Source organism: Leuciscus leuciscus (assembly GCF_965113295.1).
Source record: "Leuciscus leuciscus genome assembly, chromosome: 19".
In the NCBI taxonomy this organism is placed as follows: domain Eukaryota; kingdom Metazoa; phylum Chordata; class Actinopteri; order Cypriniformes; family Leuciscidae; genus Leuciscus; species Leuciscus leuciscus.
This window is the reverse complement of record NC_138743.1, coordinates 10,591,701-10,619,686: the sequence shown is the minus strand read 5'-3', so window position 1 is coordinate 10,619,686 and position 27,986 is coordinate 10,591,701. Positions and strand designations below refer to the sequence as shown.

General features: G+C 38.5%; 2 protein-coding genes across 4 annotated transcripts; one reads left to right on the top strand and one right to left on the bottom strand.

Annotated features, from left to right (window-relative positions):
* Nucleotides 1-1,262: 1,262 nt before the first annotated feature.
* uts1 (urotensin 1) lies at nt 1,263-3,109 on the top strand (the record flags this gene model as incomplete). Its single annotated transcript, XM_082148336.1, has 2 exons — nt 1,263-1,844; nt 2,659-3,109. The coding sequence occupies exon 2, from the start codon at nt 2,681-2,683 to the stop codon at nt 3,107-3,109; it is 429 nt and encodes a 142-aa protein (XP_082004462.1). The 5' UTR covers nt 1,263-1,844; nt 2,659-2,680.
* A 1,664-nt stretch (nt 3,110-4,773) lies between these two features.
* trim54 (tripartite motif containing 54) lies at nt 4,774-27,661 on the bottom strand. 3 transcript variants are annotated; one of them, XR_014200364.1, is made up of 10 exons: nt 27,246-27,661; nt 19,422-19,594; nt 16,390-16,564; nt 14,583-14,678; nt 13,971-14,204; nt 11,506-11,528; nt 9,521-9,645; nt 9,303-9,406; nt 8,040-8,112; nt 4,774-4,901 (listed from the first exon to the last, which is right to left on the bottom strand). XR_014200364.1 is itself a non-coding variant. In XM_082148271.1 (9 exons), exons 1-8 carry the CDS (start codon nt 27,411-27,413, stop codon nt 9,321-9,323), a joined length of 1,080 nt encoding a protein of 359 aa, XP_082004397.1. In that variant the 5' UTR covers nt 27,414-27,661; the 3' UTR covers nt 4,776-4,901; nt 9,303-9,320. The 3 variants fall into 3 exon arrangements, 2 of the variants coding, with proteins under 2 accessions (XP_082004397.1, XP_082004396.1); XM_082148271.1 differs by lacking the exon at nt 8,040-8,112 and having other exon boundaries at nt 4,776-4,901; XM_082148270.1 differs by lacking the exon at nt 4,774-4,901 and having other exon boundaries at nt 7,906-8,112; nt 27,246-27,660.
* Nucleotides 27,662-27,986: the final 325 nt, after the last annotated feature.

The window sequence follows — 27,986 nt, the reverse complement described above, 5'->3', positions numbered from 1 at the left end:
TGTCTGATTTTTTTTTTTTTTTTTGCAAAGTGTATGACAAATTCAGACAGTAAAAAACAAAAGTATGTTTGTTTTTTTGTTCAATTCCTTTATCTGAACCTTGTAAACCCATTATTAACTAATCCTTGCGTCATGTATCGCGTTTATGAACTCTGGTGAAATTGGTGCTGTAGAATAGATAGTCCATATTTCAAAGGAAACAGCTGACACTGAAAACATGCTGAATTTACTGTTTTCCTAGCACAATGTTGAACTAATAGACCCTGTTCTTTGCTGCCCTTGCCAATAGGATGTAGGGCGGCTGTTCCTCAGCTTGACTGCAATTCACAGCTTCAGTCTGCAGATCAGATTTTTAAATTGTGAACAAAGCTGTCACTGGATAACCAGTGTATCTGCTAATTGTCATGCTTCCAAAAACATTAAATCACATTAAGAAATATAACGGCTTTATTATTTGGCCCTTCACACTGATGAGGAAGTTAAAGCCATGTTTAGGAATTTCCTTTAGAGAGAGTGTCAGGCTTATATAATATAAATATCTTTGTTCAGTTAATGCTGCGTCACTGGGGAATTGACGGCTAGCCAGAAACAATACTCAACAGTGACTAAACCTCTGCATCTGGCTATTGGAAACATTTTTCTCAGCCACGCTTTCAAATGTTATCTTTTGACAGTCACAAAACATTTTAATTCATGACCATGTGGTGTATTTTTACTATTATTATTATTGTCAGTATTATTATTTACAGAGCTTAACTTGAATTATATGGTAAAGTTCTCAAATGTTGGTTATTTATACTGTTACTATGGCTTATGTAGCCTACAATTACTCTAGAGCTTGTTCTTACAATGTTTATAAATCCTCATAACTTTATAGGCTATTTGAAAAATTTCATTTTTTTCCAATTTCAAACAATATTTTGTATGTGTACTGAAACAGCCATATTGCCACTGTATATGTGTAATTTATTACAATGTTTACAGTTTCTCCGTTACTGTTGCTATATATATATATATATATATATATACAACACTTAAAGGGAACCGTGGCCACTCTCTGCCTCAGTGGAGACCCTCAGGCTGGGTTTAAGAACCAGCGTCATGACATGATGAAAGCATGAAATAACAGGTAACAGGTTAAAAAAAAAAGGAAGAAAAGGAATTATAACCAGTGAATTTCTACTTCTACTTACTAATCTTATTAGTAATTGTTAGTAATATATATAAAACAAACAAACAAACGTAGAAACACCTCACCCAGTATAGAAATATGCAAAGAAATGGTTTTATTGTAATATAATGAAGCAGTGAGGTCTGGCTGCGTCTTGAAGGATTTCAGCACCTTGGACAGAGTCTCGTGTCCCCGTCGCGCGCTTCTGCTCTCCTTCTGACCACAAATGACCATCCATGCAGAAATCCATCACGACAGCAGCTCCTCAGCTCACTTTGCTCAGGTGCATTTCAAACACAAGTCTTTTGATTGATTGTCAAAGTATCACCATCCACTGATCACCTGTCTGTTCCAACTTCGGATGCATTTTCTTTGAAACTAAAGTTCATGACTTTGCAACGGCATCAAGATCATCTTTGCTGATTGAAAACTTTGGAGAGACCAAATATAAATAAATAAAACGCCTCAGCTTGTCCTTCGGATCTACAGCACCTTTACTCCACTCTTCCTTCCAGTTCAGAATTGCCTCATTTACAAGCAGTTTATGCAGCTCCACTGACGTCAATGGAGCGGTGTGTGATGTATATAACCATTGAGCTACAGGAGCTCCACTCCAGTCTGTCAGCAAACACTCTTCCTTACAAGTACTTTTGAAGCAACAGAAGACGATCGAGTAAGTTACCTTCAACTTCTTGACTGAGGCCATTCAAGCTTAGGTTCGAGAATGAGATCTTAGTGTTTATATTGTACAGGACTGTCATTATTGTTCATTCATTGAGCTGATTGTTTGGATTTCTTCAAGATTCGGTTTATCTGTCTATCAGAGTAGATTAGGTATTATTGTTAGTTGACGGTTTTTGCTCGTTTTTAATTCAAACACAACGGTACAAATAGGCTAGACATTTGCTGTGATATTGACGATCATCATAGTTATTAAACCGTGGACCAGCGATTTCATTTTTTTGCTTTATAAACGAGTTGCAAACTCTTTTAACTCTTCACCGGTATTGTTTGATGTACGACTTATAAGTGTATATTGATATAAATTTTTTATATATTCTAATACTTATATTAGCCTATATACATAATACAAAGAAAATCTAATTTATATTTAAAAAATGAACCTTTTGGAATTATTTTTGGAAATAACATGAATAGCCTACTTTGGGAGGGGAAAAACGTTTGTCTAAAAATCTAAATGCTTGAAAGAATTATCTCAAAATGTATCTATTATTTTTATAATCGATAGTAGTAGCCTACTTTTATAGTAGGCTAGTCTATTTACTACAAAAACTAACTTTTCTTTTCTTTGTTTTGGCCTAAGCTTTTTTGATTGATTTATAATAACTCTTTGCTAAATAATGTCAGTTTTGTTATTTATACTAGGCTACTAACAGCTTACTTAAAACAGCAGAAAGTATTTCATTGTCAGCATGTATCAAAGTTTTGTTTTGATGTGAAGTAACACACCTGGGTGTTTTCCTCAGGAAGCGCGCGGCTGTGTCCAGCATGAAGCCCGTCCCTTTGGTCCTGCTCATTACTTCAGTCTTACTGATCACCCACATCCCGCTGAACACCTGTCGACCCCGCGAAATGAGCTTTATGAGCAGCCAGCTAGACGACGTGCTCCTGAACAGGGCTGGAGACGACGCCGTGTCGTTCCTGCTGGGCGAAAAACTCCTTCAGTATTTGCAGAGAACCGTCGGAGCGCAGAAAGCAGGTGGTGTCCTGCATCTCCAGCACTTCCCCACGGCGCAGCTGCGCTCTCCTCACGAGGACAACAGCTTAGAGGAGTTTTCCAAACGGAACGACGATCCTCCGATCTCCATCGACCTCACCTTCCACCTGCTGAGAAACATGATAGAAATGGCGCGGAACGAGAATCAAAGGGAACAGGCGGGACTGAACCGCAAATATCTAGATGAGGTTGGGAAGTAGCTGTAGTCCAACGATGATGCTTTCAGTCGGAGAGTAAAGATCAAGCTCAATGCACTCTTTCACACCCCCAAAACTCTCGCTAAAGCACGACATTCACCGATGCCTCCTGCTCGACCCACACTCTTAGAAATAAAGGTTCTTCAGTGGTTCTTTGCAGCCTCCTTGTCGTTGTTGAGTTGGCTGTGGTTCTTTGGAGATGACAAAAAATATATATATCTTCTTCTGATCAGGCTATTGGTTAGTGGGTTCTTTAAAGCAACCCGGCTTGAAGACCTACAGAATAAAAAAGTTCTTCAAAAAGGCTCTCTTGTGGCATCAGGGTTATGTGGAACCTTTATTTTTAAGAGTGGCATCCATCTGTTAGCCAGAAGAGTTTCTGGTGACCTGCTGCTGTCTCCATGACCTCTGGACCATTTCAGAACTCGGGAAACCACATGCAAAAGCCACAACAGACCTGTTCAGGACCTCTAAACGCTGTGCAGGAGGGTTCATATGTTACCAAATCAATCAATCAATGTACAATTGCCTGGTACCCCTTTAGTGTTTAAAGTTATTGGCCTCCTAATTAGTGTTATGAATGGAAGAGGTACAGTACTACTAAACCATTACAAATCCTATTACTGCTAATTCTATAATATGGTTTTCATCAGATGCTCACTTCCACTTGTAAACGGACCACTGTTAGGGGTCGTTTTTTTGTATGGCTGGTTTGGTTGCAACCTCTTATTTTGCCAACAGGAGTGTTCTCATGACATAAAATGTTATACTTTGGTAATAATGCCAATATAATCCCAGATGCTCACTGTATAAGTGCAAAAGTATGTTCTCCTCACATGGTGGGAAACAATGATCTTTGCACTTCAACCAAGAGGCTAACCCACGTTTGTGACAATAATGTTGGACATTACAAAGTGGTAGAGATATACTGTACATTGTATATTGCTTATCATTATGTAAATGACATCTTATATTGCACCTAAATGCATAAACATGACTTTGTATTTTGAACATGAATCTGCAGAAATAAATGAGACTACATGCCTTTTACAAGTAACTGCAAACATGTAAACCTCATTATCACCCATTAAAAGTGGTAATGATCACAGCACACACGGGTTGAATTAACATTACATAAAACACAAAGTGGTGAGTAACAGGAGAGATGTCATAATAGAAATGACTCTATGCTCTTTTAAAATGTTAAATGCATATCATGAATTGAAGGGCTGCAAACGGTATTAATTCCAAAAGCTTTTTTTACATGTGATACTAATGGTTGAGCTAGATATAGTGACATTTCAAATTCAATTCAAATTAATCATTAATCATTATTTTGAAATAAGGTTGGGTGTATTTGTAGATAAATACAGAAATATCAGCCCATGTTATACACATCGTTCACCACTTTTAATGAAAACACAAAGCATCTTTATTTGAAAATGAAAAATATTGATGTATAGATTACCAACAAAAGAATGCAAAACTATATATATATATATATATATATTTGGACAACCCAAAAATGTTTTCTGGTTTCATATGTTCTCCTCTAACTTAATATCAAATCTGCTAAAGTTATGTGATCAAAAAAGACCAAAAGCTGCATCATAAACACATATTTTTAAACATCCAGAAAGTAAAAGCTATGAATAAATTTGTAATTCCTCTTACTGAACTATAGCTCAGAGTCTTAGGGCCACAAAATGCCAGATGAAAGAAGCTCTTGCCATGTTGAAAGGATTAAACAAAACCTCCTCCTTATAGTCTCTCTTAAGTCAGCTCAGGAAATACCCTGGAAATGAAAAATAAAATAAATGAGTTAAATCTTCCATAATCTTACACTCAGTCTATTTTAGTCATAAATGGGGCAAGTGGGAGAGGACAGTGTGTGATTTGCATTGGCAAGAACATATGTTGACTGAACACTCATTGTTTTTGGGACGTGTCATTGTGCACAACGTGTTACATAAGTAACGGTTAAACAAGTCGCATCTCATCCCGCAGATTGCCTCTTCATCCTGCTTCTGACACCTGCAAAAAAAAAACAACCTTTTTCTAGGAAAAATTACAGCTTTAAATTACGCGAAGGCCGGTACGTCAGCTTGTGACGCATCACATCCTCAAAATAAGATCCATCCTCATTCCGAGTGGACACATTCCATGTGTGGAGTAGTTCTGCACATAATTAAACCGAATGCTGCATCTCCAAATGACTCTTTCCCTCTCCTTCCCTCCATGAATTGATCAGTGAGCTGACAGCACGAGTGACAAGGTCAGCGTCCGTGAGCACGTCATATATCTCCACTGCCATATATCCATAGCTGGTGACACAGAGACGAGCGGTTATTAAGTAATGGGTGGAAGTGGACTCACGGCTCCAGCACAGGTGGGGGTGGATGGACCATCAGAAGCCAAGAGGTAAGATGCAGAGTGCCTGCCACTGCGATTTAGCCCTGTTCTCAACGCTGCACTTACTCAATGGACACACAGTCCTATTAGATCAGTAAAGTGCCAGAGAGAAAGCTGCATGCTGCCCGATTTATAGAGGTTTCTGACCTTTAAATTGAAGTAGGAGGAACGGTTATTTAAAGAAAGCTTGCAGAGATGGGGATGCCCCTGCATGACAGGATACCCACCTCTTAAAGAACAGGATATGTATTTTGTAAGTTGCAAATACTAATTTTCCAAGTTGTATAAATCATGAATCTTAGAAACAACTTTTACACCTTGGTTGGTAAGTTTTTACTGTTTACTCACACACTCTTAAAAATAAAGGTTCTTTACTGGCATTCCATGAAGAACCTTTAACATCCATGGAACCTTTCCATTGCACAAAAGGTTCTTCAGATCATTAAACTGTTCTTTACTCTAAGACAAAAATGGTTCTTTTAAGAACTGTTTATTGACAGGTTCTTTGAGGAACTAAAAATGGCATCACTGTGAAAAACCCATTTTAGAACCATTATTTTTAAGCGTGTATATGCTGAACAATACAATTATAAATTAAGCATAATGATCACACTGTTGTCTGTACAATTAAAGTGAATGGGGACCAGGGGTTGTCATGCTTCAAAAATGACAAAAAAGCACATTAAAGGTGCATTGCGCAAGTCTCTGAGTTTTTGCAGAACTATGCCCCCTCTGGCGGCAAGCGAAACTGCAGCCAGAAGTGTGCACGCTCACGGACAAAAGTTTTCTTTTTTTTTTATCTTACGTGGAGTTTGCGTTGGTGTTTGAAATGAACTACAAGCCGGTCTCTTAGAATCCATCTTCTACGGAGAATGGCGGCGAATACACAAACCTGCCAGACAGCCAGGTGAGCGTGCCGTGAACGCGCATGACGTCACGCCCAGTCTAAAATTCCGGCCCGAATCCCTCTTATTTATTTTACTTTACAGGATTATAGAGACAATCTCAGTGATTAGAGAAGGGCTCATTCAGCCCATCAGGCAATTGTTTAAGCATGTATGGGTTAGAAAACGGGTATTTTTAACATGAAAAGTTGCTTAATGCACCTTTAAAGGTGCAGTAAGCAAATTCTGAGAAATATATATTGATATTTGAAATCAACCCAAATAACACACCCAAAAAACAAACGTTGGGCGGGGCCCAGTGTGGTCCATGTGCAACTGGCGCAGGGCCCCGAAAGCAGCACTGTTGCACTGCACCACCCTAAGGATGGCCCTAAACACACACCCCTCCCTTCATTGCTCCGCCCCCAAAACGCATGAACATGAGTGGATGTCTCTTTATCATAGCTGAAGCGAAGCAAGATAATGCTTCACGAAAAATAAAACGAAGATGAAGAACGAGAAGGGAGAACAAAAATGAACATACGATACATGATTATAGCTCCAGACAAACAATTACACCCATACCTGTTCTGTTATAATAGCAAACATTACAACAACAGAATATCTTGGTTCTGTGAAACAAAGCAAAGCCAATAATACTCATGTGTGGAGCTGAAACAATGCAACCTCAGCGACCTTTTCCAGGCTTTTCTAATATGGGTCCTAAAGCTCTTCCCTGATCATGACCCTTCTTTTTTCAGTGATATTCCCCTGGCCTTTTCTTGTTTGCAATGTCTCTCAGCCATCTCTCTTTCTACAGTCTTCAAATCTCCCTCTTGCTCGCTCTCTTCATGAGAGGACACTGCTGCTGATTGGCTACAAGTGTGTTGGGTGCTCGGTCTGATCCACTTTCAACAGCGTTTCTCAGAAATCGCTTACTGGACCTTTAAACATAATCTATGCCCAATATTCCAAGTCCTCTGAAGCCGCATGAAGGCTTGAAAAAGAGGCAGTGAGAAAGAGATTTAAATTTAAATCAAAGGATCTTGACAAGCAAAGATGCATCGACTGAGAATTAATGAAGAGATTCAGAAGGGATAATGATTTCATATAAGCACATGGAATATTGCACATGACTCATAAGAACTACTTTCATTGACTTTTAAAGTGATTTTTGTTATTTTTGGAGCTCAACAGCTCCTTACAGATAAAAATGATTTATTTGCATTGATGGTTCCATTAAGAACTCTCCATTGCACAAAAGGTACTTTATAGTGGAAAAGGGTCCTTTGTATTATTAAATTTTTTTTTTGATTTTTTTTTTACATTTCACATAAAACATTTTTTTTTTACATTTCACATCACCTATGTTTTCCACACTAAAAAAATGTATTGTATCAGATAAAATACAAAATTATTAAACCAAGTGGCTACTGCAAACAAATTATACTAAATAATCTTTTCTCAGCCATTTGCAATTTCTTAATAACTGGTGTTAAGGTGATTTTTATGGTTCACACAGGTGGAGTGCATCACATCAACATTTCACCAGATCCAAATGTTTATGGACCCCTTACAGAGACTTTAGTCAGCACATTTTTAATAGAGTTTGGTAGGAGATGACGAGTATACTCAACACAATGAGTTCCACTGTTGCCAAGAATGTTCACATCACAGGATGGGACGTCTGCATGATCTGCCATATTCACACTAATAGAGAAGAGAAACACTTTAACCCTGTAAAGCCTGACGTATGAAATAATAGTCAGAAATTCTAATGTTCTGAATTGGAAAAGTTTATTCAACTTTTAGACAAAATATTTAAAAACATCTAAATAAATTAAAACCTTTGCAGGTGCGTTTCGCTGAGTATCATATTTAATACATCAGGCTTTTATGGCTCATATAGCATGATATAGAAGAATATGGAGCTCATATTTAAGGAGGAAAAAAACACCCATTTTATTCATACGCCCAAACTGAGCAATATGCAATTTGGTGCAGATGCTAATATTTATATAGGCAAAAAACAATATGACATTCTGATAGCTTGTAATGTAAATCAATGAGATCTTTAGAACAGTATACCAGACTATTTACATAAAATGCATATAAATATCAATTGTCACTTTAGATCTCCCGATAATGTGTTAGTAAGATGATATTTAAATGGTTAGTTTTAAAATCAAAGCTCTGTAGTTTTTATTGTGGGGGCAAAACATATAATGCTATGCAATACAATGATGATCGAGAAATGTTCACATGAACCTTCATCAAAAGCCTGATGTATCATATTTGATACATGTTAACATGTTGTTGTTTTTTATGATGAATGGATAATTAAGTAAACCTAAATTGCTTCAGTCCAATAAGTATTCATCCTAATATATAACTAACAACATAAAAGTTATTCTTACGTTTACTGAATAAAAATCAGAAAAGATTTCACAGCAAAAAGACACATGTACCACAACCTGAAGGTGGACATTTATAAAAATTACACTACAAATTTCTGAAAAAAATCAGGCATATAGTAGAGGATGTTGATAATTTAAAGGCCTGAGAAATGTGTGTATCAAATATGATACAGTAGACTTTATAGGGTTAAATGGTTTTCAGACCATCATGTACCAATGTTAGAACAATGGAAAAAGTAAAAAAAAAAAAAAAAAGGCTAATTCCCCCCTAAAATTTTGAGAAATGTCCTTTTATCCATCCAAGCCAATGGGCTCCAAAGTTGTTTGGCACCCAATGTTCTTCAAAATCTCTCCTTTTGTGTTCCACAGAAGAAAGAAACTCATACAGGTTTGGAACGACATGAGGGCGAGCAAATGATAGCAGAATTTTCCTTTTTGGGTGAACTATCCCTTTAAGGCCATGCTTTCATCTTTGAAACTAACCTTGGGTTTAAAAATAAGTTAGCATCTCCCTGATTCACCACTCTGACCAGGTGAGTTGGTCAGGTCTCCAGGAGCTTCATCACTGCTGTCTTCCCCATCTTCACCTGCAACAAAAGTACATTTCACCACTAAATACATTCCAATGCAACTTCAACTTACCAATGTAAATAACTGGACATATGAGAAAGATGATGTCATCATAGTTGTGAAGCCTTTACCTGATTGGAAGTCGATGCCTCTCAGCATGTCGGCCACATCCTCCGTGTTGATGATGAAGTGGTCCATGCTCTCAAAGCCTGCCTCCGTCTGCTCAATGTTGGTGGCCTTGGCAGTGTCTGTGATCCTGTCAAGGACAGAGCGGTGAAGTTGCTCGGACAAATATAAAAGTGACGGATAGCGTTAGGTCCCAGTTCCTCCATCTCCCCGTGGCTGCTGGTGACGCAGGTGCACGAGGCACCACTCGCAGTCTCCGCAGGTGGAGGGTAGCATGAAACATAAGACACAGCTAGACAGCGTTGTAAGCGTAAGCATTTTTCGAAACAGTTAGAGGTTTTGGGGGAAAATGTGATGAATGCTGATTCATACGTTATTGCCCACGCTGCATAAAGTTTCATTTTGCAAAGAAAAGTTGCTTTTGGAGGCAATTAGCACGCAGCATCAATGGAAGACTTGCATTTACTGAAGGAAATACCTGTGAAAACCTCAATGTTGAACGTTCATGTCTTTCAACTTGCAAATCATATTTTCCCAAATATGCTCGAAGTAAAAGTTTTTTTCAATAGCCGTTTCTTTAACTATTACCGCCAATTCTAAATATGTGGTTACAGCATTGTAAAGTACCAGTTATTTATCATTATAATTTGAACAGATAAATGTGCCTCAACAAATGGCACATTATTAAAAAAAAGTTAATAATCCATGATCATTTCTCTTTCAAATATTTTTTTGGGTACAAATATGTTACATTTAAAAAAAAAAAATAGGGTTGAATGTTTAGCCAAAATGGTTATATGCACTTATAAAATCGCAACATATTACAATCTCTTCTGTTCATATTTTTCAACTTTTTGTAAAAAGAAAAAAATCTGCATTGATTTTTCCCATAGCAGAGTTGAAATATTGTGCTTGACAAGGAAATGATAAAAGTAATCTTCAACTATAGTAAAAAATGAAATGCTGATAAAGAATGTAAGAGAAAAATAGTCAGCATACGTCACTGAGGGATTTTACATTTTCATCTTACATTTCTTTTAACATACACAGTTCAAAGGTTTGGAATCAATACGATTTTTTGTTTACACTTTATTTTGATGGTCGACTTTAGACATTCTACTAACCATAAGTAACTTTTCAGATAAATGTCAACTACCAGTCAGTTGAGTAGCAGACTGTTAGGTTATAGTTAGATGTTAGGGTTCGGGTGAGTAGAATAATTTGACATGTACTTGCAAAGTTACTTATGGTCAGTAGAGTGTCTTTTGGGGGAGTATTGGGGGGAGTAAAATGTGCTAGCAGATAAGAAATTAATATTTATATTCAGCAAGGACGCATTGAATTGCTTAAAAGTGACATTAAAGACATTTACAAAAACAAAAGAAGCGGCAAAACTGTTTCAACTGATAACAATAAGATATTATTCTTGAGCAGCAAATCAGCATATTAGAATGATTTCTGAAGGATCATGTGACTGAAGACTGGAGCAATAATGCTGAAAATTCAGCTTTGCCATCACAGGACTAAATTACATTTGAAAATACATTAGAATAATACAGTGGGTCCACAAAACTCTACACATTAAGCGTTTGGAGCTGAATTACACGCAGAAGTCAGCAGAAGATAAATAAGTGGTAGGGTGAGGGATTTCAATAAATCCAGAATCTTTCCAACAATATTGATGTAGATGAATGTTATGAATCAATGCATAATACAGTGGGTTGTTAGGGGTGGGAGGCTGGTTGAGTCATTGTCTGTGATGTTGTTAATCATGATTGTTAGTCTTTAGGAGGCATCAGATATTGATGAAGCACACATGCTGAATATGGTTTAGTTTAAAGGGACAGTTCAACGAAAAATAAAAATTCGGTCATCAAGAAAGTCATACACGATATGTAACATGATATCAGTAAATGATAACAGGATTTTTATTTATGGGTGAACTATCCCTTTTAGACACTTCAAAACACATCACTCATAGCTGACTTACTTCTTGAACACTTCTTTTGTACTCTGTGAACACAGCAAAGAAGAACACTCGTTTTAGGAATAGCGGATTCTGCAGCAGATTAAAACATAAAAACCCCAGTCCTCTTCAACATAGTTTCATGCGCACATACTAAATCACAGACACTTGTTAGGCAGCCTCCTTTGACACTCTGTTTGCACTGAGAAGTGCTAGTTAAAAAGAGCAGCGCTGCACCTGAGGCTTTATAGTGAAAGCTGTTTCAAAAAACCATTTCACCTCTCCATCACCTATGTTTAAAAAGTCTCTTTCTGCAGAGTGCAGCTCTCAGCCATGGTGAAGTATTGACCGTTTGAGCCACTAGTCAAAGGACAGGGATCTGTGTTCCTCCGTCCCCAGCTGTGGGAGGTTTTCGCTAATCAATGTCAGCCCCCCTCCATGGGCCTTGTCATTAAAGGATGCTTGAAATGTAGCAACAGGCACAGTGTCGATCAGCAAACAGCATACGCAAGGACTGGGTCATTTGCATCAAGCATCTCTGGGCGGCTCTGAAAGCTCCACACAGCTCATAAGTCCACGTCACATATTCACAAGCACCTGTACCACCGCCAGAGGTTTGCGTGAGTTTGATGTAGAAACTTAGAAAGTGATCATTTAAGACAAGGTAATGTTGTCTGTATTTGCAAACTACTTTGAGGCTAATGATCTAGACTTTTAAGGGCAAGACACTACAGGGAAAAAAAATCCATGCACTGGTAAATTAAGAATCACGACTTGCTTTACGGCACGACATCAAATACATCAAAAACATATGAAGCAGCCTCTATGGAAGACACTAGCGCGCATTTCAGACGTGAATCATGGCTGAGTCGACGAAGAAAACGGAGAAAGCGCGGTCGGAAGAGTGCAGAGACGGCTCTGCGTGAGTGGTATTTAAGACAGTAATGTTAAATACAAGTACTCCACAGCGACTCTGTGGAAAAACGGAAACTGCATAGTGTGCCTTTAAAAGGCCGTTTTCCACTTCATTAGCACTTTTCAGTTGTATTTATTCTAAAAATATTTTTGTTCTCAGAGGAGGCAAGGGAGGCCGTGTCTCCTCAAAAAAATTGGATGAGAAAATAATTGATATTACAAAGAAAAAAATTACAAAATGTGACATTAAAAAGGTCTCTCGTGCCTCCCCTGAGCCTATTGACTTTTAACAGACCCCTTAGTGTGTGCTGGGTTTGGTGGGGGGTAACTGAGAATGAATGGGGGAAAGTCACCTGAGAGGAGGCAATGCCTCCATCACACTATGATTGGATATGATCTGTTATGGTTGGATATGATTGATTTGTGCGATAAATCCTGCCTCTTGTTTTCATGCACGTTCGCGAATGGGCCTAAATGAGGAAAATGATGGTGTTAATGGGAAGACTAATTAGAAAAGTAAGTAAACAACTCTCCCACTTAGATATCACTGCTTTGTCACGAAGAACAGCTGAACTTCATTTCACAACTAAAATATATTTGTTACTGCCTTTAGTTATTATTTTGGAATAAATGTAAAAATGCGTAAAAACACTAACTTGATGAGATTTATACTTGGTGTTAATAAATAGAACAATAATTATATAGTGTAAAAATACAAAATAGAATTGTATTTGGTCTTTATGTAATGCTTATTCAACCAGGAAAATGTAAAAACTACATGTAACAGGTACACAAATTTACATTTGATATATATATATACAGTATATATATGTGTGTATATGTGTGTGTGTGTGTGTGTGTGTGTGTGTGTGTGTGTGTGTGTGTGTGTGTATATGAAGAGTTCAGATGCAAAAGCCTCTAAGTGCCATCTGAAATTTTCTTCTAGAATGATCATTTTTATCAAGCTCATATATTTAAGTTAACTAATTTCACTGAAATGGCAATGCAAATTACCTATGAATTGTCATTTAAGTGAAATTACTGAACTTAAATATACAAGCTTGATAAAAATGATCATTCTAGAAGAAAATTTCAGATGGCACTTAGAGGCTTTTGCATCTGAACTCTTCATATATATATATATATATATATATATATATATATATATAAAATGTAAAAAAAAAAAAAAAAAACTGAGGACTTTGCCTCCTCATTTTAAAACACCACAGCAAACCACTGGTTTATTCATATATCATTCAACTGATTTTAGGCAACATTTTATCCCAACAGTGAAAATGTATTTTTTTTTCTGGCATATTTTATGATTTATGGAGTGATACAAATATCCAAAATCCAATCTGTAGAAACCTTTAACTCTTAATATGTTGAACCTGACAGACAGACAGACAGACAGACAGACAGACAGATAGACAGAAAGACAGATAGATAGATAGATAGATAGATAGATAGATAGATAGATAGATAGATAGATAGATAGATAGATAGATAGATAGATAGATAGATAGATAGATAGATAGATAGATAGATAGATAGATAGATAGATAGAGTTGTACCTGCAGAAACACAGCCATCTGAGGTTCCTCCATGGACTGGATGGCTGTTTCCACCAGTTTGATGGACATCTCTAAGTGGTCTCCTTGGAGACGGATAAGGGAGCGAACATGGCTTAGTTTTTGGTCTTGCTCACGGCCGACAGTCTCTACTAGTTCCCTTTTACGCTCTTCTAGGATGGCAAAAAGTTCATCAAACTTATCAGAGATGTGCTGCATCTGTCGACGACCATTTTCCTGCAAAAGATTACCAGCGACTGTTCTTTAAGTAAAAGTTAAACATCAATAGTAAAAAATAAATAAAAAAAACATAAATAAATAAATGTTTTAATTATTTAAAAATCATCACTGTCAAGAGATGGGCAATATAGCAAAAAAAATTATCTCGATGGACGGAAGCATTTACGGATACTTTTGTAACATTATAAATATTTGCCCTAAAATGGCTTAAGATTGCGAATCAGAGGATCCATCATTTTAACTAAACGGCCACTGCAGCCAAGAAGATTCAAAATGTTTAATCATCATGAATATATCTTGAATATTTAATATATCACCCAGTCCTATCACACAATATCATAATTGTTGTGGTTTACAGTAACATTTCTTTCTCACCTTGACAGTCCTACAAATATCCTCCATCTGTGAGATCAGGGCCTGTATTCTGTCATTTCCTGCCATCAAGACGGCTATGGCATCATTTAGCTCTGTCTGAGACAAAACAGCAGAATATAACCAATTGTGACAGGTCTTCATAAAATAAGGGGGGGGTGCATTGGTCAAACACATGACCAATGCACTCAACGTGTCATCTTTCACAAGAAAGCCATGTCAGACTTGGCTATGCAACTTGTGATAACCACACTTACAGACAAGAGAACAGCATGTGAACTAAAAGCCGAGATTGTAGGAATGTTACCCGTCATGACTGATCAAACTTAGCTGATTTGCATTTGAAATGAGTGATTCACTGTTTATAGTGGGCCATGACTAAAAGAGAAAATGTCATCAAAGCCACCTGGCAAAAATTATGGTGGTTTGGGAGCCGGTTTGGGCATCGACCACCAAATATGATCCTTCAGCGTTACGTCATTCTGTTCCAGTTCCCCAAAACCAAGAGTCACAGAAGTAGATATACTGTAGATATGCTACAAGAAGAAAGAGACTTTTTCTGATGATGAAAATTGACCTTCAGCATAGGAACACTGCAAATAACAGATCGACATATGGTGTCCACCATGCACATGCTTTTCTATTGGGAAAGGCTGATACATTTAGTCATTGTTCATCTGGTGGCTTCTGAAGGGAGAGAGAGAGAGAGAGAGAGAGAGAGAGCTGAGAACAGGCACTTACAGAGGACAAAACTGACAAATAAAAGGTAAAGACCAGAAGAAGCTGCTATGACTCAAACACAACAGGGAGGAGTGACTCATTTCTCAGGGCCAGTTGCACCCTGGTATGAAGACCTTCATTACTAGCCATTTCACAAGAGGTGCAGTAGGCCAAGACCTCAATATCATGTAGGTTAAGAAAGCATCCGAACGTGACAAAACTGCTGTGATGCTGCACGTTTTTTTGTGTGACGAAACACATTTGTCCTGTTTTTTTTGCTTTTTAACAACCATAATCTCATAAGTATCTTGATCCTATGTAAGATGTATTGTCTGTTCTGTGATGTGCTATTATTAGTGCTTGCTATAGAGCACTGCAATTGCTCATACTTAGTCAAGTCAAGTCACCTTTATTTATATAGCATCTTCACAGTAATAAACAGGTAAATTCCGATGTAAAGCAATAGTGTCATTATTCAGCTCAAGTCGGTTTTGTTCAGCTCAAGTCATTGTTGAGTCAGTTCAGTTTAATAACCAAATAAAAGTTCATCAGTTACAGAGAAGAAGAAGGATAGATGATGTATTGACTCATTATTTAAATGTTGATTTTGAACAAAAAAGTTACATAGTGCACCTTTAATATGAAGGAGGGATGCGACTCTGAGTCATATTTAGGGGCCGGAATATCATACAGACTGGGTGGGCTCTTTTAAACTTGACTTGTTGATTATTCTCTTCAGAAAACATAAATAGCTCATTTGTTAGACAAATTAGACGCAGCAATAACTGAAAAAGTAGGTCATTGGTTGAGACAGGAGTCAGGGCTGCTGGTGGTCTGTGTACTGTATGTGTGTTCACGTGTGAGTGAGTGTTGATGCGAGAGAAGTTTGGTGAGATCGAGCCACTTGCAATGTGTGAAACCTATTGGTCAGCGTGTCATAAACACATCTGTCTAGTTCTCAGTGTCGCACCACAGCCTCAAAACAGCCTGTGTTTTATTCTGAGGTCATTCACACCACAACAAACTAACTTTAAAAACAAACGGATTGTCTGGTTGATGAAGTCAATTATACTGTATGCAAATCCTCTACCTTTTGTCTCTTGTAGATGACCGGCAGTGGGGCCACATCACAGTCCTTGTGAGCCCCGAACACCTTGCACATGGAGCAGGTCGGTGTCTCACAGGTGAGGCAGTAGATGTTGATCTTCTCCTCCACGTGCTGGTCACACATCAGCTGCTGTTGGTCTGTTTTGGGCAGGAGTAACCTGTAGAGTCAAAACAGAAAGAGATTTATGGTGTGGTGGAAAGGTTAAAGATTTGCATTGGTAAATCAGAGATTGCAAAATCTCTGTGCCCTTTAGCAAAGCGCTGACCCCAGGTTTCTCCAGAGGAAAAAGTAATTATGAATATAAAATATAAATAAATATATTATATAATATTACATTTTTATTTAATAATTTCTATTTGATGACACAGCTAACCTACTATTGGGGCATGTTGTCAAACAATTTGAATATGGATCTTTTTTTAAATGTAGTGTTTCTTTTTTTTCTGGGCAATAACAGTTGCAAACAATAGCTTTATTTTAAAGTCAACTTCTGTATAGACACATATTGCACCTTAAAGTATAAACGAAAAATATAATTTTTCTTGACCGTTACAGTTTAATTACCTAAAAGTTTTGAACAGTAAAATACCGTAAAACAATTATCAAAGCAATCAAATTTTATTTTCATGTTGCCATACAGAACAACACAATGTCCAGCTCATTATTTTAACATAACTATAGATGGAAATTCTAGAATTCTAAAACTACAAATAAGACTAGTTATATACTGCAGAATTCAAATTTGAATTAGAATTGTACAATAGAATTCTTCCAGTTTGCTACCTTCAAAATTTAAAAGACATCCTTAATTAAATTCTGAATAGCAAATGTCACTGGTTCTAAATTGTGCATGTAATGATAGACTACACACAACAACAAGCATTCTTTCTTTGTGACATGGGAGGTGAGATATCACTTCCCCTGAGGTGAATCACTATATAACGGGAGATGATGCGAAAATCTGACGTTAAAGGCATTTGCAGCAGGTGCTCCGTTTAAAAGTGATTGATGCAACTAATATGATATTCTGTCCTAAAATGGGCACATTACTCACATAGACCTTTTCAACAAGCATCTGTCCTAATCTGTCTTCTCAAGTGGAAAGAGATGGTTTGTATGTGCAGTGTGTTGGCAGCAGGCCTGTTCAAAACAGAATATGTTGATGAAAGACTGCCATCCAGTGGATGCCTGCTGATAGGGTAGTCATATGGACCCATATTATGGTGAATGGATATATTACTACAGGATCTATTTATAAGTTGTAATTAGCATTTATAAGTTTGAATAAAAAATTTTTTTATCTCATTTAAATAACCTAACTAAATAAAATAAAATAAATGAAAACATTTTACTTCCATAATGTGATGTATTTCAGAGTGAAGCAATATTCAACAAGAAAAAAATAGGATGTGAATTAACTAGACATTTTTAAATAAATGTTTTGTGTCGACTTTTTACAAATGTTTAAACAAAACACATTTACATCACATTTAATACGATTTATTTTTCTTACCCGCTGGGCAATATTTTTTCTTGTTTAAAAAAAAACACAAAAAAAAAAAAAAAAACATGACCTAGCCGATATCACAAAAAAATATGGTACATTTTAATTGATTTAATCAATTTTTCTTGTATATATATATATATATAGAGAGAGAGAGAGAATTAAGAGAATTAAGAAAGAAAATAGGATTTGAATATATATACCCATATTAAGTGTTTGCTGCCAAAAAGCTCTTTTTTTGTTTGTTTCATCTGTCCATAGAACCTTTGAAAAGTAACTGACACTACTGGAACTTCAAACGGGACGGGTTCTATGGTCAGATGAAACAATTTTTTTTGCTTTTTTGGCAGCAAACACATAATACGGGTTTGGTGCACACAGGGATAAAAAAGTACCCCATGTGTAAAATGAAATACTCTGCTGTATCTTTAATGCTGTGGGCCTAATTTTCCCAGTAATCCCAGTACCCAGACCTGAACCCTATAGAAAATGAGTGGGAGATTCTGTAAGGAGGAATGGTTTCTTATCTATTTGTCAGGTGTTCTCCAAACTCATCAGGCATTTTAGGAGAAGACTCAGAGCTGTTATCTTGGCAAAAGGAGGTTGCAAAAAGTGTTTAATAAAAGGGGGCAAATAATTTTTCCCAAAGTGTTTTGGAGAAAAACATTTATTTCATAATGTGATTTCCCCCCCACTTTCAATTATTTTACTTCAATGAAAGTTTTTTTTAAGTAAAATATCAAAAGGATTAACAATGCAGATTTATTTTTTACAGCCTTCTTTGATCATATTTACCAAGGGGGCAAATAATTCTGACCAGCACTGTATATGTAGAGGTTGTTTCAAAGACACAAAAGATCAGTTGTGTGTGTATATTCACACAACTGATCTTTTGTGTCTTTGAAACAACCTCTACATTCAGATGACCTGCTTTCCATCAAAGACACATTACTAACCATGTTACATTACGTATTCATGATAAGCACCTCAGCGTTTGTTACAAAAGGCCTCAAAATCTATCTGTCTTATTATACCCAATTACGCATATTTTTCACAGGAGGTCTCATGACACATTGTTTATTGCCACAGGGATAAAGCGTCCTAGTTATATTTAGGGTTTTGGCAAAGGATTGCAGCAGTCACCAGAGCCTCAGGTCGCATGTCTCTGTTGTGTTTACGTGGCGTGGCAGAAAATCTCCCACATGGGTAAATCACATATTTGTGTCACTACACAGGGTTTAAGCCTCATTGATGAAACCGAACAAGTGTCGGTTAGTGGCGTGTCACTAGACTTTTGTAACAATTTAAATTTGTTGGCATACAGTGTATTTTTGCTACATAGCTCAGGGGGGTTGCTGGATCTCTATACAGAAAGGACTGCTTTGAATCCTCTACAACAAATAGCTTTCATTCATATCAGTGCTTCCAAAACAGATATGCTTGTTCTTGGAGCTTGGAACAGGCCCAGAAAAAGCCAGCGCTTTGGAGATGACTCCATGTCGAAACTGACCTGGTAGACTCTGATTTGTAGATATCAATGATATTCTCCACTAACAGGTTCCTCTGAAGGCCATATACACCATGCCGGTCCAATATCACTTCATGGCGACAAGTTGGGCAGCGGAAGCGTCCCCCTGTAGACAGAGTGGTAGAGCCCCGGTTTTGCCAAAAAGAGCTAGAGGCCTAAACCAGTAAAAGAATTTTAGTAAAACATTAGTTAATCGGCCATTGCACACATCAGTGTACTTTCTGTAAGCTAATGGGTGAATCAACAATATATCATTTATGGCATTTCACATATAGGCTAGTTATTCCTTTAAGAATGTTTCATTTTCCACGTGGCTAATGTACAAAATGAGGTAGGACTAAGAAAAGAGCAGACCTGCAGTGTGGCCAAATTAATAGGTGAATGAATGGATGCCTTTGCCCACCAAACGGTGTAATTTGTCTGTCAGTTATCTTTGGGTAATTGTTTCAAGTTAATATAGATGGAAAGCAGCTCTCAGTCATGGTAAAGTCTGGCCCAACAACGTCACCCACTCTGAGAGGGAATACTAATGGCTCCACTGAGAACGTCATCTTGATGATGAGATGTCTAGATTAATACCTCAAAGGAACAAAGTAAAAGAGTTTTTGCATAAATCAGAAATGCTAAATGATTATTATCTCTATTTGTCTGCTTTGCCTCAAAGGTGTTGTTTCAATCGCACAAAACAGTAGTCAGCTCAGAAATGACTTTAGTAAATTAAAAAAAAAAACTTTTAAAGTAGCCTAAACGAGGTTGAGGAATAGAATAACTTCGGGGAAATAAAAATAACATCAAATTTTTCATATTTTACGCTTTAAATGTCCAAATTCACAACAGCACACAACGAATGGACTAAGTTAGTTGCACCAGAGTCATAGAGAGAGAGAGTTGCGACACTCCCATAGACCTCCGTTGTAAATAATGGCGGCGCTTTTAACCGCCTACTTCCGGGATATGAAGATCGGAATAGTTCCAAACACTGTCATTTGGGCGTTGGACACCATTCACTTACATTGCTGCGCGTCGAGTTGTTCCAGAGTTAAGTTGCCGAAATGTCGACCTCTTTTGAATTGTCAACTGTCTATATTGTATCAGAGGCCCTTTGCGATGCTTATACTGGTCTTCATTTGTACATGCACAGCGTAATTATTTATATTTTATGTTGGTTGTGTTAGCTAGCGCGACTTCGTCAGCTAAGAGTTCGGTAATGAATCGCTACCACCTTTATAGCAACTTTTATTTAATTTAATTTTTTGGGATATACTAACTTTTCATTATGTTATTATTGTCTTGAGTGAAGCGGCTTGTGAGAACAATGCTGGACCTTTAGGATTGTTATGGCCATCACCAGTCCTGTCTGTTTCATGGATCACCTGCCCCTGGTTTTTGTTTTTCTTGTTCACACACACAAGCACACATTTTTGTTGTCTGTTATTGTTTAATAAAAAATATTTTATTTGAAAACCTTCATTTGTATCAGCCATGCTTAAATTCGTTTTTAATCTGTTATAGTTTTGATAATGTGTATGGCTTAATCTTAAAATAATATTCTTAGTCTTAACATGATTATGTTTCACGTTATGGTCCTGGGGGTGGCCACTTTCATCAGAAGAAGTGAGCTAGCTTCTAAGCGAATTCTGAACGGACCGCCACGGCAGACCTCTTTGCGTGATCACAAAGGTAGGCTAATGGCTAAATCTAAATTTATAAGCAAAATCACGGGAATCAATAGCCTAATACAGCCCAGTTGTGCTAAAATAAATATCATGAGACGTCCATCATCAGATGAATGATATGGAAAAGTTAAGTTAGAGCCGCTAAAGCCAGTGCTACTACCCATGCGAACATGAACACTAAGCTTTTCCCTCCAAAAATATAGCTTAAAACTTATCTCCAAATGCAAAACTGACATTAACAAAATGCAATAATGCAATAACAGCTGAAAAAGTACTTGGGTGTGTGTTTTATTTTATATTTACCGTTCAATAATGCAATCGCTGCTGTCTGTCCCATAGAAGAACATGACAGCCAGCGTACGTTTTGGAACTATTGGGGCTTACATGAACCACGTGACAGCCATAGCGGCGACATCAAAGAGTGTCGCAACTCTCTCTCTCCATGGCTCTGAGTTGCACGCAGAGCCATAGAGAGAGAGAGTTGCGACACTCTTTGATGTCGCCGCTATGGCTGTCACGTGGTTCATGTAAGCCCCAATAGTTCCAAAACGTACGCTGGCTGTCATGTTCTTCTATGGGACAGACAGCAGCGATTGCATTATTGAACGGTAAAAATAAAATAAAACACACACCCAAGTACTTTTTCAGCTGTTATTGCATTATTGCATTTTGTTAATGTCAGTTTTGCATTTGGAGATAAGTTTTAGGCTATATTTTTGGAGGGAAAAGCTTAGTGTTCATGTTCGCATGGGTAGTAGCACTGGCTTTAGCGGCTCTAACTTAACTTTTCCATATCATTCATCTGATGATGGACGTCTCATGATATTTATTTTAGCACAACTGGGCTGTATTAGGCTATTGATTCCCGTGATTTTGCTTATAAATTTTGATTCAGCCATTAGCCTACCTTCATGATCACGCAAGAGGTCTGCCGTGGCGGTCCGTTCAGAATTCGCTTAGAAGCTAGCTCACTTCTTCTGATGAAAGTGGCCACCCCCAGGACCACAACGTGAAACATGATCATGTTAAGACTAAGAATATTATTTTAAGATTAAGGCCATACACATTATCAAAACTATAACAGATTAAAAACGAATTTAAGCATGGCTGATACAAATGAAGGTTTTCAAATAAAATATTTTTTATTAAACAATGACAGACAACAAAAATGTGTGCTTGTGTGTGTGAACAAGAAAAACAAAAACCAGGGGCAGGTGATCCATGAAACAGACAGGACTGGTGATGGCCATAACAATCCTAAAGGTCCAGCATTGTTCTCACAAGCCGCTTCACTCAAGACAATAATAACATAATGAAAAGTTAGTATATCCCAAAAAATTTAATTAAATAAAAGTTGCTATAAAGGTGGTAGCGATTCATTACCGAACTCTTAGCTGACGAAGTCGCGCTAGCTAACTAACGTTAGCTAGCAGGCAGTGCTTGAAAATTGGTTGAAACAACCAACATAAAATATAAATAATTACGCTGTGCATGTACAAATGAAGACCAGTATAAGCATCGCAAAGGGCCTCTGATACAATATAGACAGTTGACAATTCAAAAGAGGTCGATATTTCGGCAACTTAACTCTGGAACAACTCGACGCGCAGCAATGTAAGTGAATGGTGTCCAACGCCCACATGACAGTGTTTGGAACTATTCCGATCTTCATATCCCGGAAGTAGGCGGTTAAAAGCGCCGCCATTATTTACAACGGAGGTCTATGGGAGTGTCGCAACTCTCTCTCTCTATGGCACTGGTTGCACGGGTTGATGTATTTCTATTTCCGCTTTATTGAGGTTACGCTTGTACACTTCCGGTCCCGAGATATAACAGACGATACGCAGGATGGCGCTGTTTTACTCAAGATGCCTTCAAGACCTACCGAAGATTACCATCAGCGATGTGCACCGGCTAGTACAACTGCTTCTCGGCGATGTCACCGAATGTCCTTGTCAACAACAGAACGGTGTTCTTGAATTTGAATGATTGAGCGGCATCAACTGACAATTTTCTCTGCTGTTTGTATCACTCCGCTTGTCTGTGCCCCTCCTACTATACATGGTCAAATATTATGAATTTGCTTTTGGGGAAAAGGATCCTATTTTTCTTTCTTTCTAATCTATAAGTATTTACCTGTTTATCAACCGTCTTTTACAATCTTATGTAGCCTAACTTTCAATAAAAACATAAAATAAAAAATTCACTGTGCTTTTGTCAGTGGTTGCATATTCCAGACAAGATGTGCCATTTTCAGTGGCCCCTTCTGCAGGTTACATAGGCCCTGTCCCAAATGGCACACTCCGGACTTGTGGACTTCCTCAGAGTCCACACTTTGGTGACGTCATGTAGTGCAGACCTATAGGGCCCTTGGCGCGAGTCCACGAGGGCGCATTGAGAGGTATTTTTGGGACAGACTCGATCGGCATGCCGGAAATAACGGTCTGGTTGTTGTTGGACAGGAGAAATCACATTCCACTACACAGCCTAATTTGACAGTTCTGTATTTTGTTATTGTGCATATCACCTGGGCATTAGACAATAGATAAATCATGCTTATTTAAATGATGTATACAGTCAGGGCCGCGGGAAGTGGGGGTGCTGGGGGTGCTGCAGCACCCCCTGTTTTCACAGAATTGTAAATGCAACGCATATGTTTGTTCATTAAAATGTATAAATTTTTAGCATTTAGTCATTTATTTGTAATAAACACTTTAAGTGGGCTATTTAAAAATTGTTATTTATATGTTAAATTATCTTTTTAAAACATAAGCGCAGAGTGTTACGTAATATTGTGTGTGTGTGTGTGTGTGTGTGTGTGTGTGTGTGTCGAAAGAATTTGTCCGCAGCTGCTCAAAAAAAAAAAAAAAAAAAAAACGTCAAAAACCCCACTGTCAGTGTTTTGTAAGGAACAGGCAAATATGTAAAATATAGCAGGAGACATTTTAATTGTTTACTAATAAAACAGTTATTTTTTTATGTCAGTGTCGGCTAGACAGATGAAGTTGACGACTCGCGATCTTCGCAGCGCCAGAGAGAAATGCACATTTCATACGAATTACATAAGCAGCGCAGTCTGTTTTCTTTCGTTTTGAATTGTTCTGCTTAAAAGTAGACATTTCAAGCTATCTTTATGTCTCAGGTCTGTGAGGCAATAGGCTACCTTATAGGCCTACGCTGAGTTTCATTATGAGACGAGCTCCAGGTTCGCCAGCGCCTCCGTATCCTGATTATTTATTTTCTAATAGCCTATATTTAGGCTACTACTTCTTATTAAATCCAGACAATTTGTTGATGAAACATCGATTAAAATTAAGATACAATTAATACAAAACGAAATTAAATTTGAAGACAGGCTTTGTGCTTTCAGTTTGAGGTCTCTGTGAAAGTTTTAAAACATTATTTTAGTGCCGCTTTAGAGCGCTCACGTCCGTAACGGAGAACTGTCTGTAAAAAAAATTTATTTATTTTTTGTGAAATCAATTTTTTTTTAAATGCGACTTAGTCCAGTGCGACTTAGGCTATAGATGTTTTTTTCTTCCCCGAGGCGCATTTTGTGACTGATATGCGACTCCGGAGCAATAAAATAAAAGGGACTCCGGAATAAAAGCAGAATCAATAAAGTCAAAAATGTGATGTGCAGTCAGGTTTGAGTGTGTGCGCGTTTTTTGAGGAGTTTTATAGTCTTGATATTGTTTCTTAGGGTGTACTCACACTAGGCACGGTTGCCATGAACCGGGCCCGAGTACGATTGTCCCCCCTCCCCACTCCCCCTCTGGCCTGCACTCATATACCCCTTTTCCACCAAGGCAGAGCTGGTGCTGGTTCGGAGCCAGAGCCTAGTTTCAAATCGGTTCTTTGTTTTTCCACCGCCAAAGCACCAGCTCCGAACCAGTAAAACTGGTTCTTAAGTAGCACCAAATCATTGCAGGGTCTAGAACGGAGCCAAGAAAGAACCGCTTGCGTCAGAGGCTGGGGGCGGGGTTACCGTGGCCAACAAGACTGAAGAGAAACTTGTGACCGCCATTTTTAAATAGCAGCTAGTCGAGCTAATAGCAGCTCGATTATAATATCCGTCTATGTAAGTTACGGCGAGCTGCACGAACGCGTTGGATTCGCCGTGTTTGGATGCCGATTTATTTTCGCAAACCCATGAGCATCCATAGTAACGCAACGTCTATTATTGTTGATGCCTTGTTCGAGATGCATCGGAGTAGCGTGGACCGATCAGAGCTGCGGGAGTGTTTGGAGATCATACGACTCCTTGTGCTTTTTGATCGCTTTCGCAGTGCTTTGATTTCATGTGCTGATCGTTCTGCGAGAAGCCGATGCATCTCGAACAAGTCTGGTGTGTTTGTGTTTGGCGCTGCCGCACTAGCGTTGCTGTGCAACATGATACGTATGCAGTGACGTAAGATATAGCTCTGTTGTGGCTCTCTGGCCGGTGGAAACGCAAACTGGTTCGTTAGTCGAACCAACTCCGAACTGGCAATAGCTCTAGCTCTGAACCAGCACCCGGTTCTTGTTGGTGGAAAAGGGGTAACATAGGGTTTCAGCATTCGTGCCGGAGCACGCTTACTTCATTATGGTGCGACGGTTTCGGGATAAATAGGAAGAGCGGCGCTCTCACTGAACACAATGGAGTCCAGCACGGTTAGCGCTCACACTGCATGCGAACCGCGCCCGAGTCCAACTGAACCGTGCTCTGGCCCACCTCTTCCAAGCGGGCCAGGGCCGGCTAATCGAGCCGCGCCCGGGCACGGTTCGGAGCACTCACACTAGTCAAACGAACCGCGCTTTGGTGGTCAAACGCACTCGGGCACGGTTCAAACTGGCTAGTGTGAGTACACCCTTATTCAAAAGTGGTGACGCCCCTATCCTCGTGGAAGACCGCTTCAAGGGTACAAAGGGGGCGCTGCTGAGCACACTTCAGAGCGGTAAAATGCTGAATGGGACGGCCTACGGACTCGTAGACTCGGTTCAATGGAGACAATTCAAGTCCACGAGACCGAAAGTCCGCATGAAGTGCGCCATTTGGGACAGGGCCATAGATATGCCACTATGTCGGCACACGACTAAGCCAAAAACCAGTTTATTATGAAATGTAAAACAAAAATTATGTTTTTAGACATGAAAGCAGAGAAACACCTTATGATTCATTGAATCATTCACTCAAGCCATTTGTTCATTCCAAACACCCCTGTTTGATCACTCACAGCTCTGATACGCAGCTGATTCTGCTTTGACTTGGAACTATTTACTTGGCGGAGAAAAAATAGACAAAATAACTGCCAATAATTTGACAAGTTACTACATGAGGTATAGCCTACAACAGTTGCCCAAATCATAAGTCCTTACACTTACATCTTTATGGTAGCTGCAGCCATAGGCTGGTAGTTTATCTTGTAGAACAAAATGTGGAAGTAATTTTACTCATAAATCCAAAACCACATTTTCAAAATCCAAAGAGGAATACCAAATCTCTTCCCGATTTTAAAGGGATAGTTCACCCAAAAATGAAAATTCTGTCATTAATTACTCACCCTCATTTTGTCCAAACCCGTAAGACTTTTGTTCATCTTCAAACGTGCTGCGTAACATGAGAATGAACCTCATTGGTTTTTGGTGAAGCTCAAACGTGCTGCGTAACATGAGATTGAACCTCACTGGTTTTTGCTGAAGCTTCTGTTTACCACAACTGATCTGTGAGTTGATGAATGTTTATATGTGAACAAAAGCATAATATTGAATCTGTTCATCATTCAAAGCGATCGTGTCTCCTCAGAGAATTTGGACTAAACCGCTCGATTCATATGGATTCGTTTTACGATCTCCTTATGAACTTTTTGAAGCGTCAAAATGGTAGTTGTGTAGCTGCCAATGGAGGGACAGAAAGCTCTCAGATTTCATCAACAAGATCTTCATTTGTTATCCGAAGATGAACAAAAGTCTTACAGGTTTGGAACGACATGAGGGTGAGTAATTAATGACAGATTTTTTTGGTGAACCCTTTAAGACTTCAAACTGAACAGCTCTATGTTAATGGAGTTTCTGGATGCTATACAGAGAGAATGACCATTCAACCTGACAAATATGACACTAGAACACTATAATAGGAATGAAGCAGTACCTGGTAAACATCATTGGCACACTTCCTACAGAGGTTGTGCTGGCAGGGTAAGATGACCACAGGCTTAGTGAATATCTCCAGACAGATGGGGCAAATGAGCTGCTTCTCCAAGTTCTCCATTGAACTTGAGTCTTCCAACCCTGCTTTGAAGCCAAGAGGGAAGTTCATCCCAGCCTGCTTTTTGGACACCTTTCAGCCAACAAAAGTAAGATCCTAAACTTTCTTTCCTTCTGTTATTCTTTTTGCCTCTACTCTAGTGCCAGTCTTCATCCAGATGCCCATTCGATCCCCGACCGCAGAGTGGCTGTGGATATATTTGGGCTGTGTTTGTACTGGCTTGGGTTACTGTCCAAACTGCACACCCCCTGATATTCCTAAGAGTCCACGCTTAGCGCTCTATCATAGGGGCCCGGGGCCAAGTGAGGGAGGGGTAGGAGAACAGATTTCTCTGAGCTGTGTTATCTCTGGTAACTTGAGGAGAGGGTGGGCTGGACTGGCAGGAGGAGACAGAGCAGCTGGCATACGCGGCTCAGAGCCTAGCGAGACAACCGGGCCCATGAGCCTGAGCTGGCGCCGATGACATTAAACACTTAAAACAAAATTAAGTGCATCAAACACACCCTGAATTCTGCCACTGGATAACATGGAAATGACATGGTTACCTGCAAACCAAATCTTTATGTATTCCATATAATAAATGACAGCAGCAAAAACTATTATATAATTAAATGTTAGACGTTG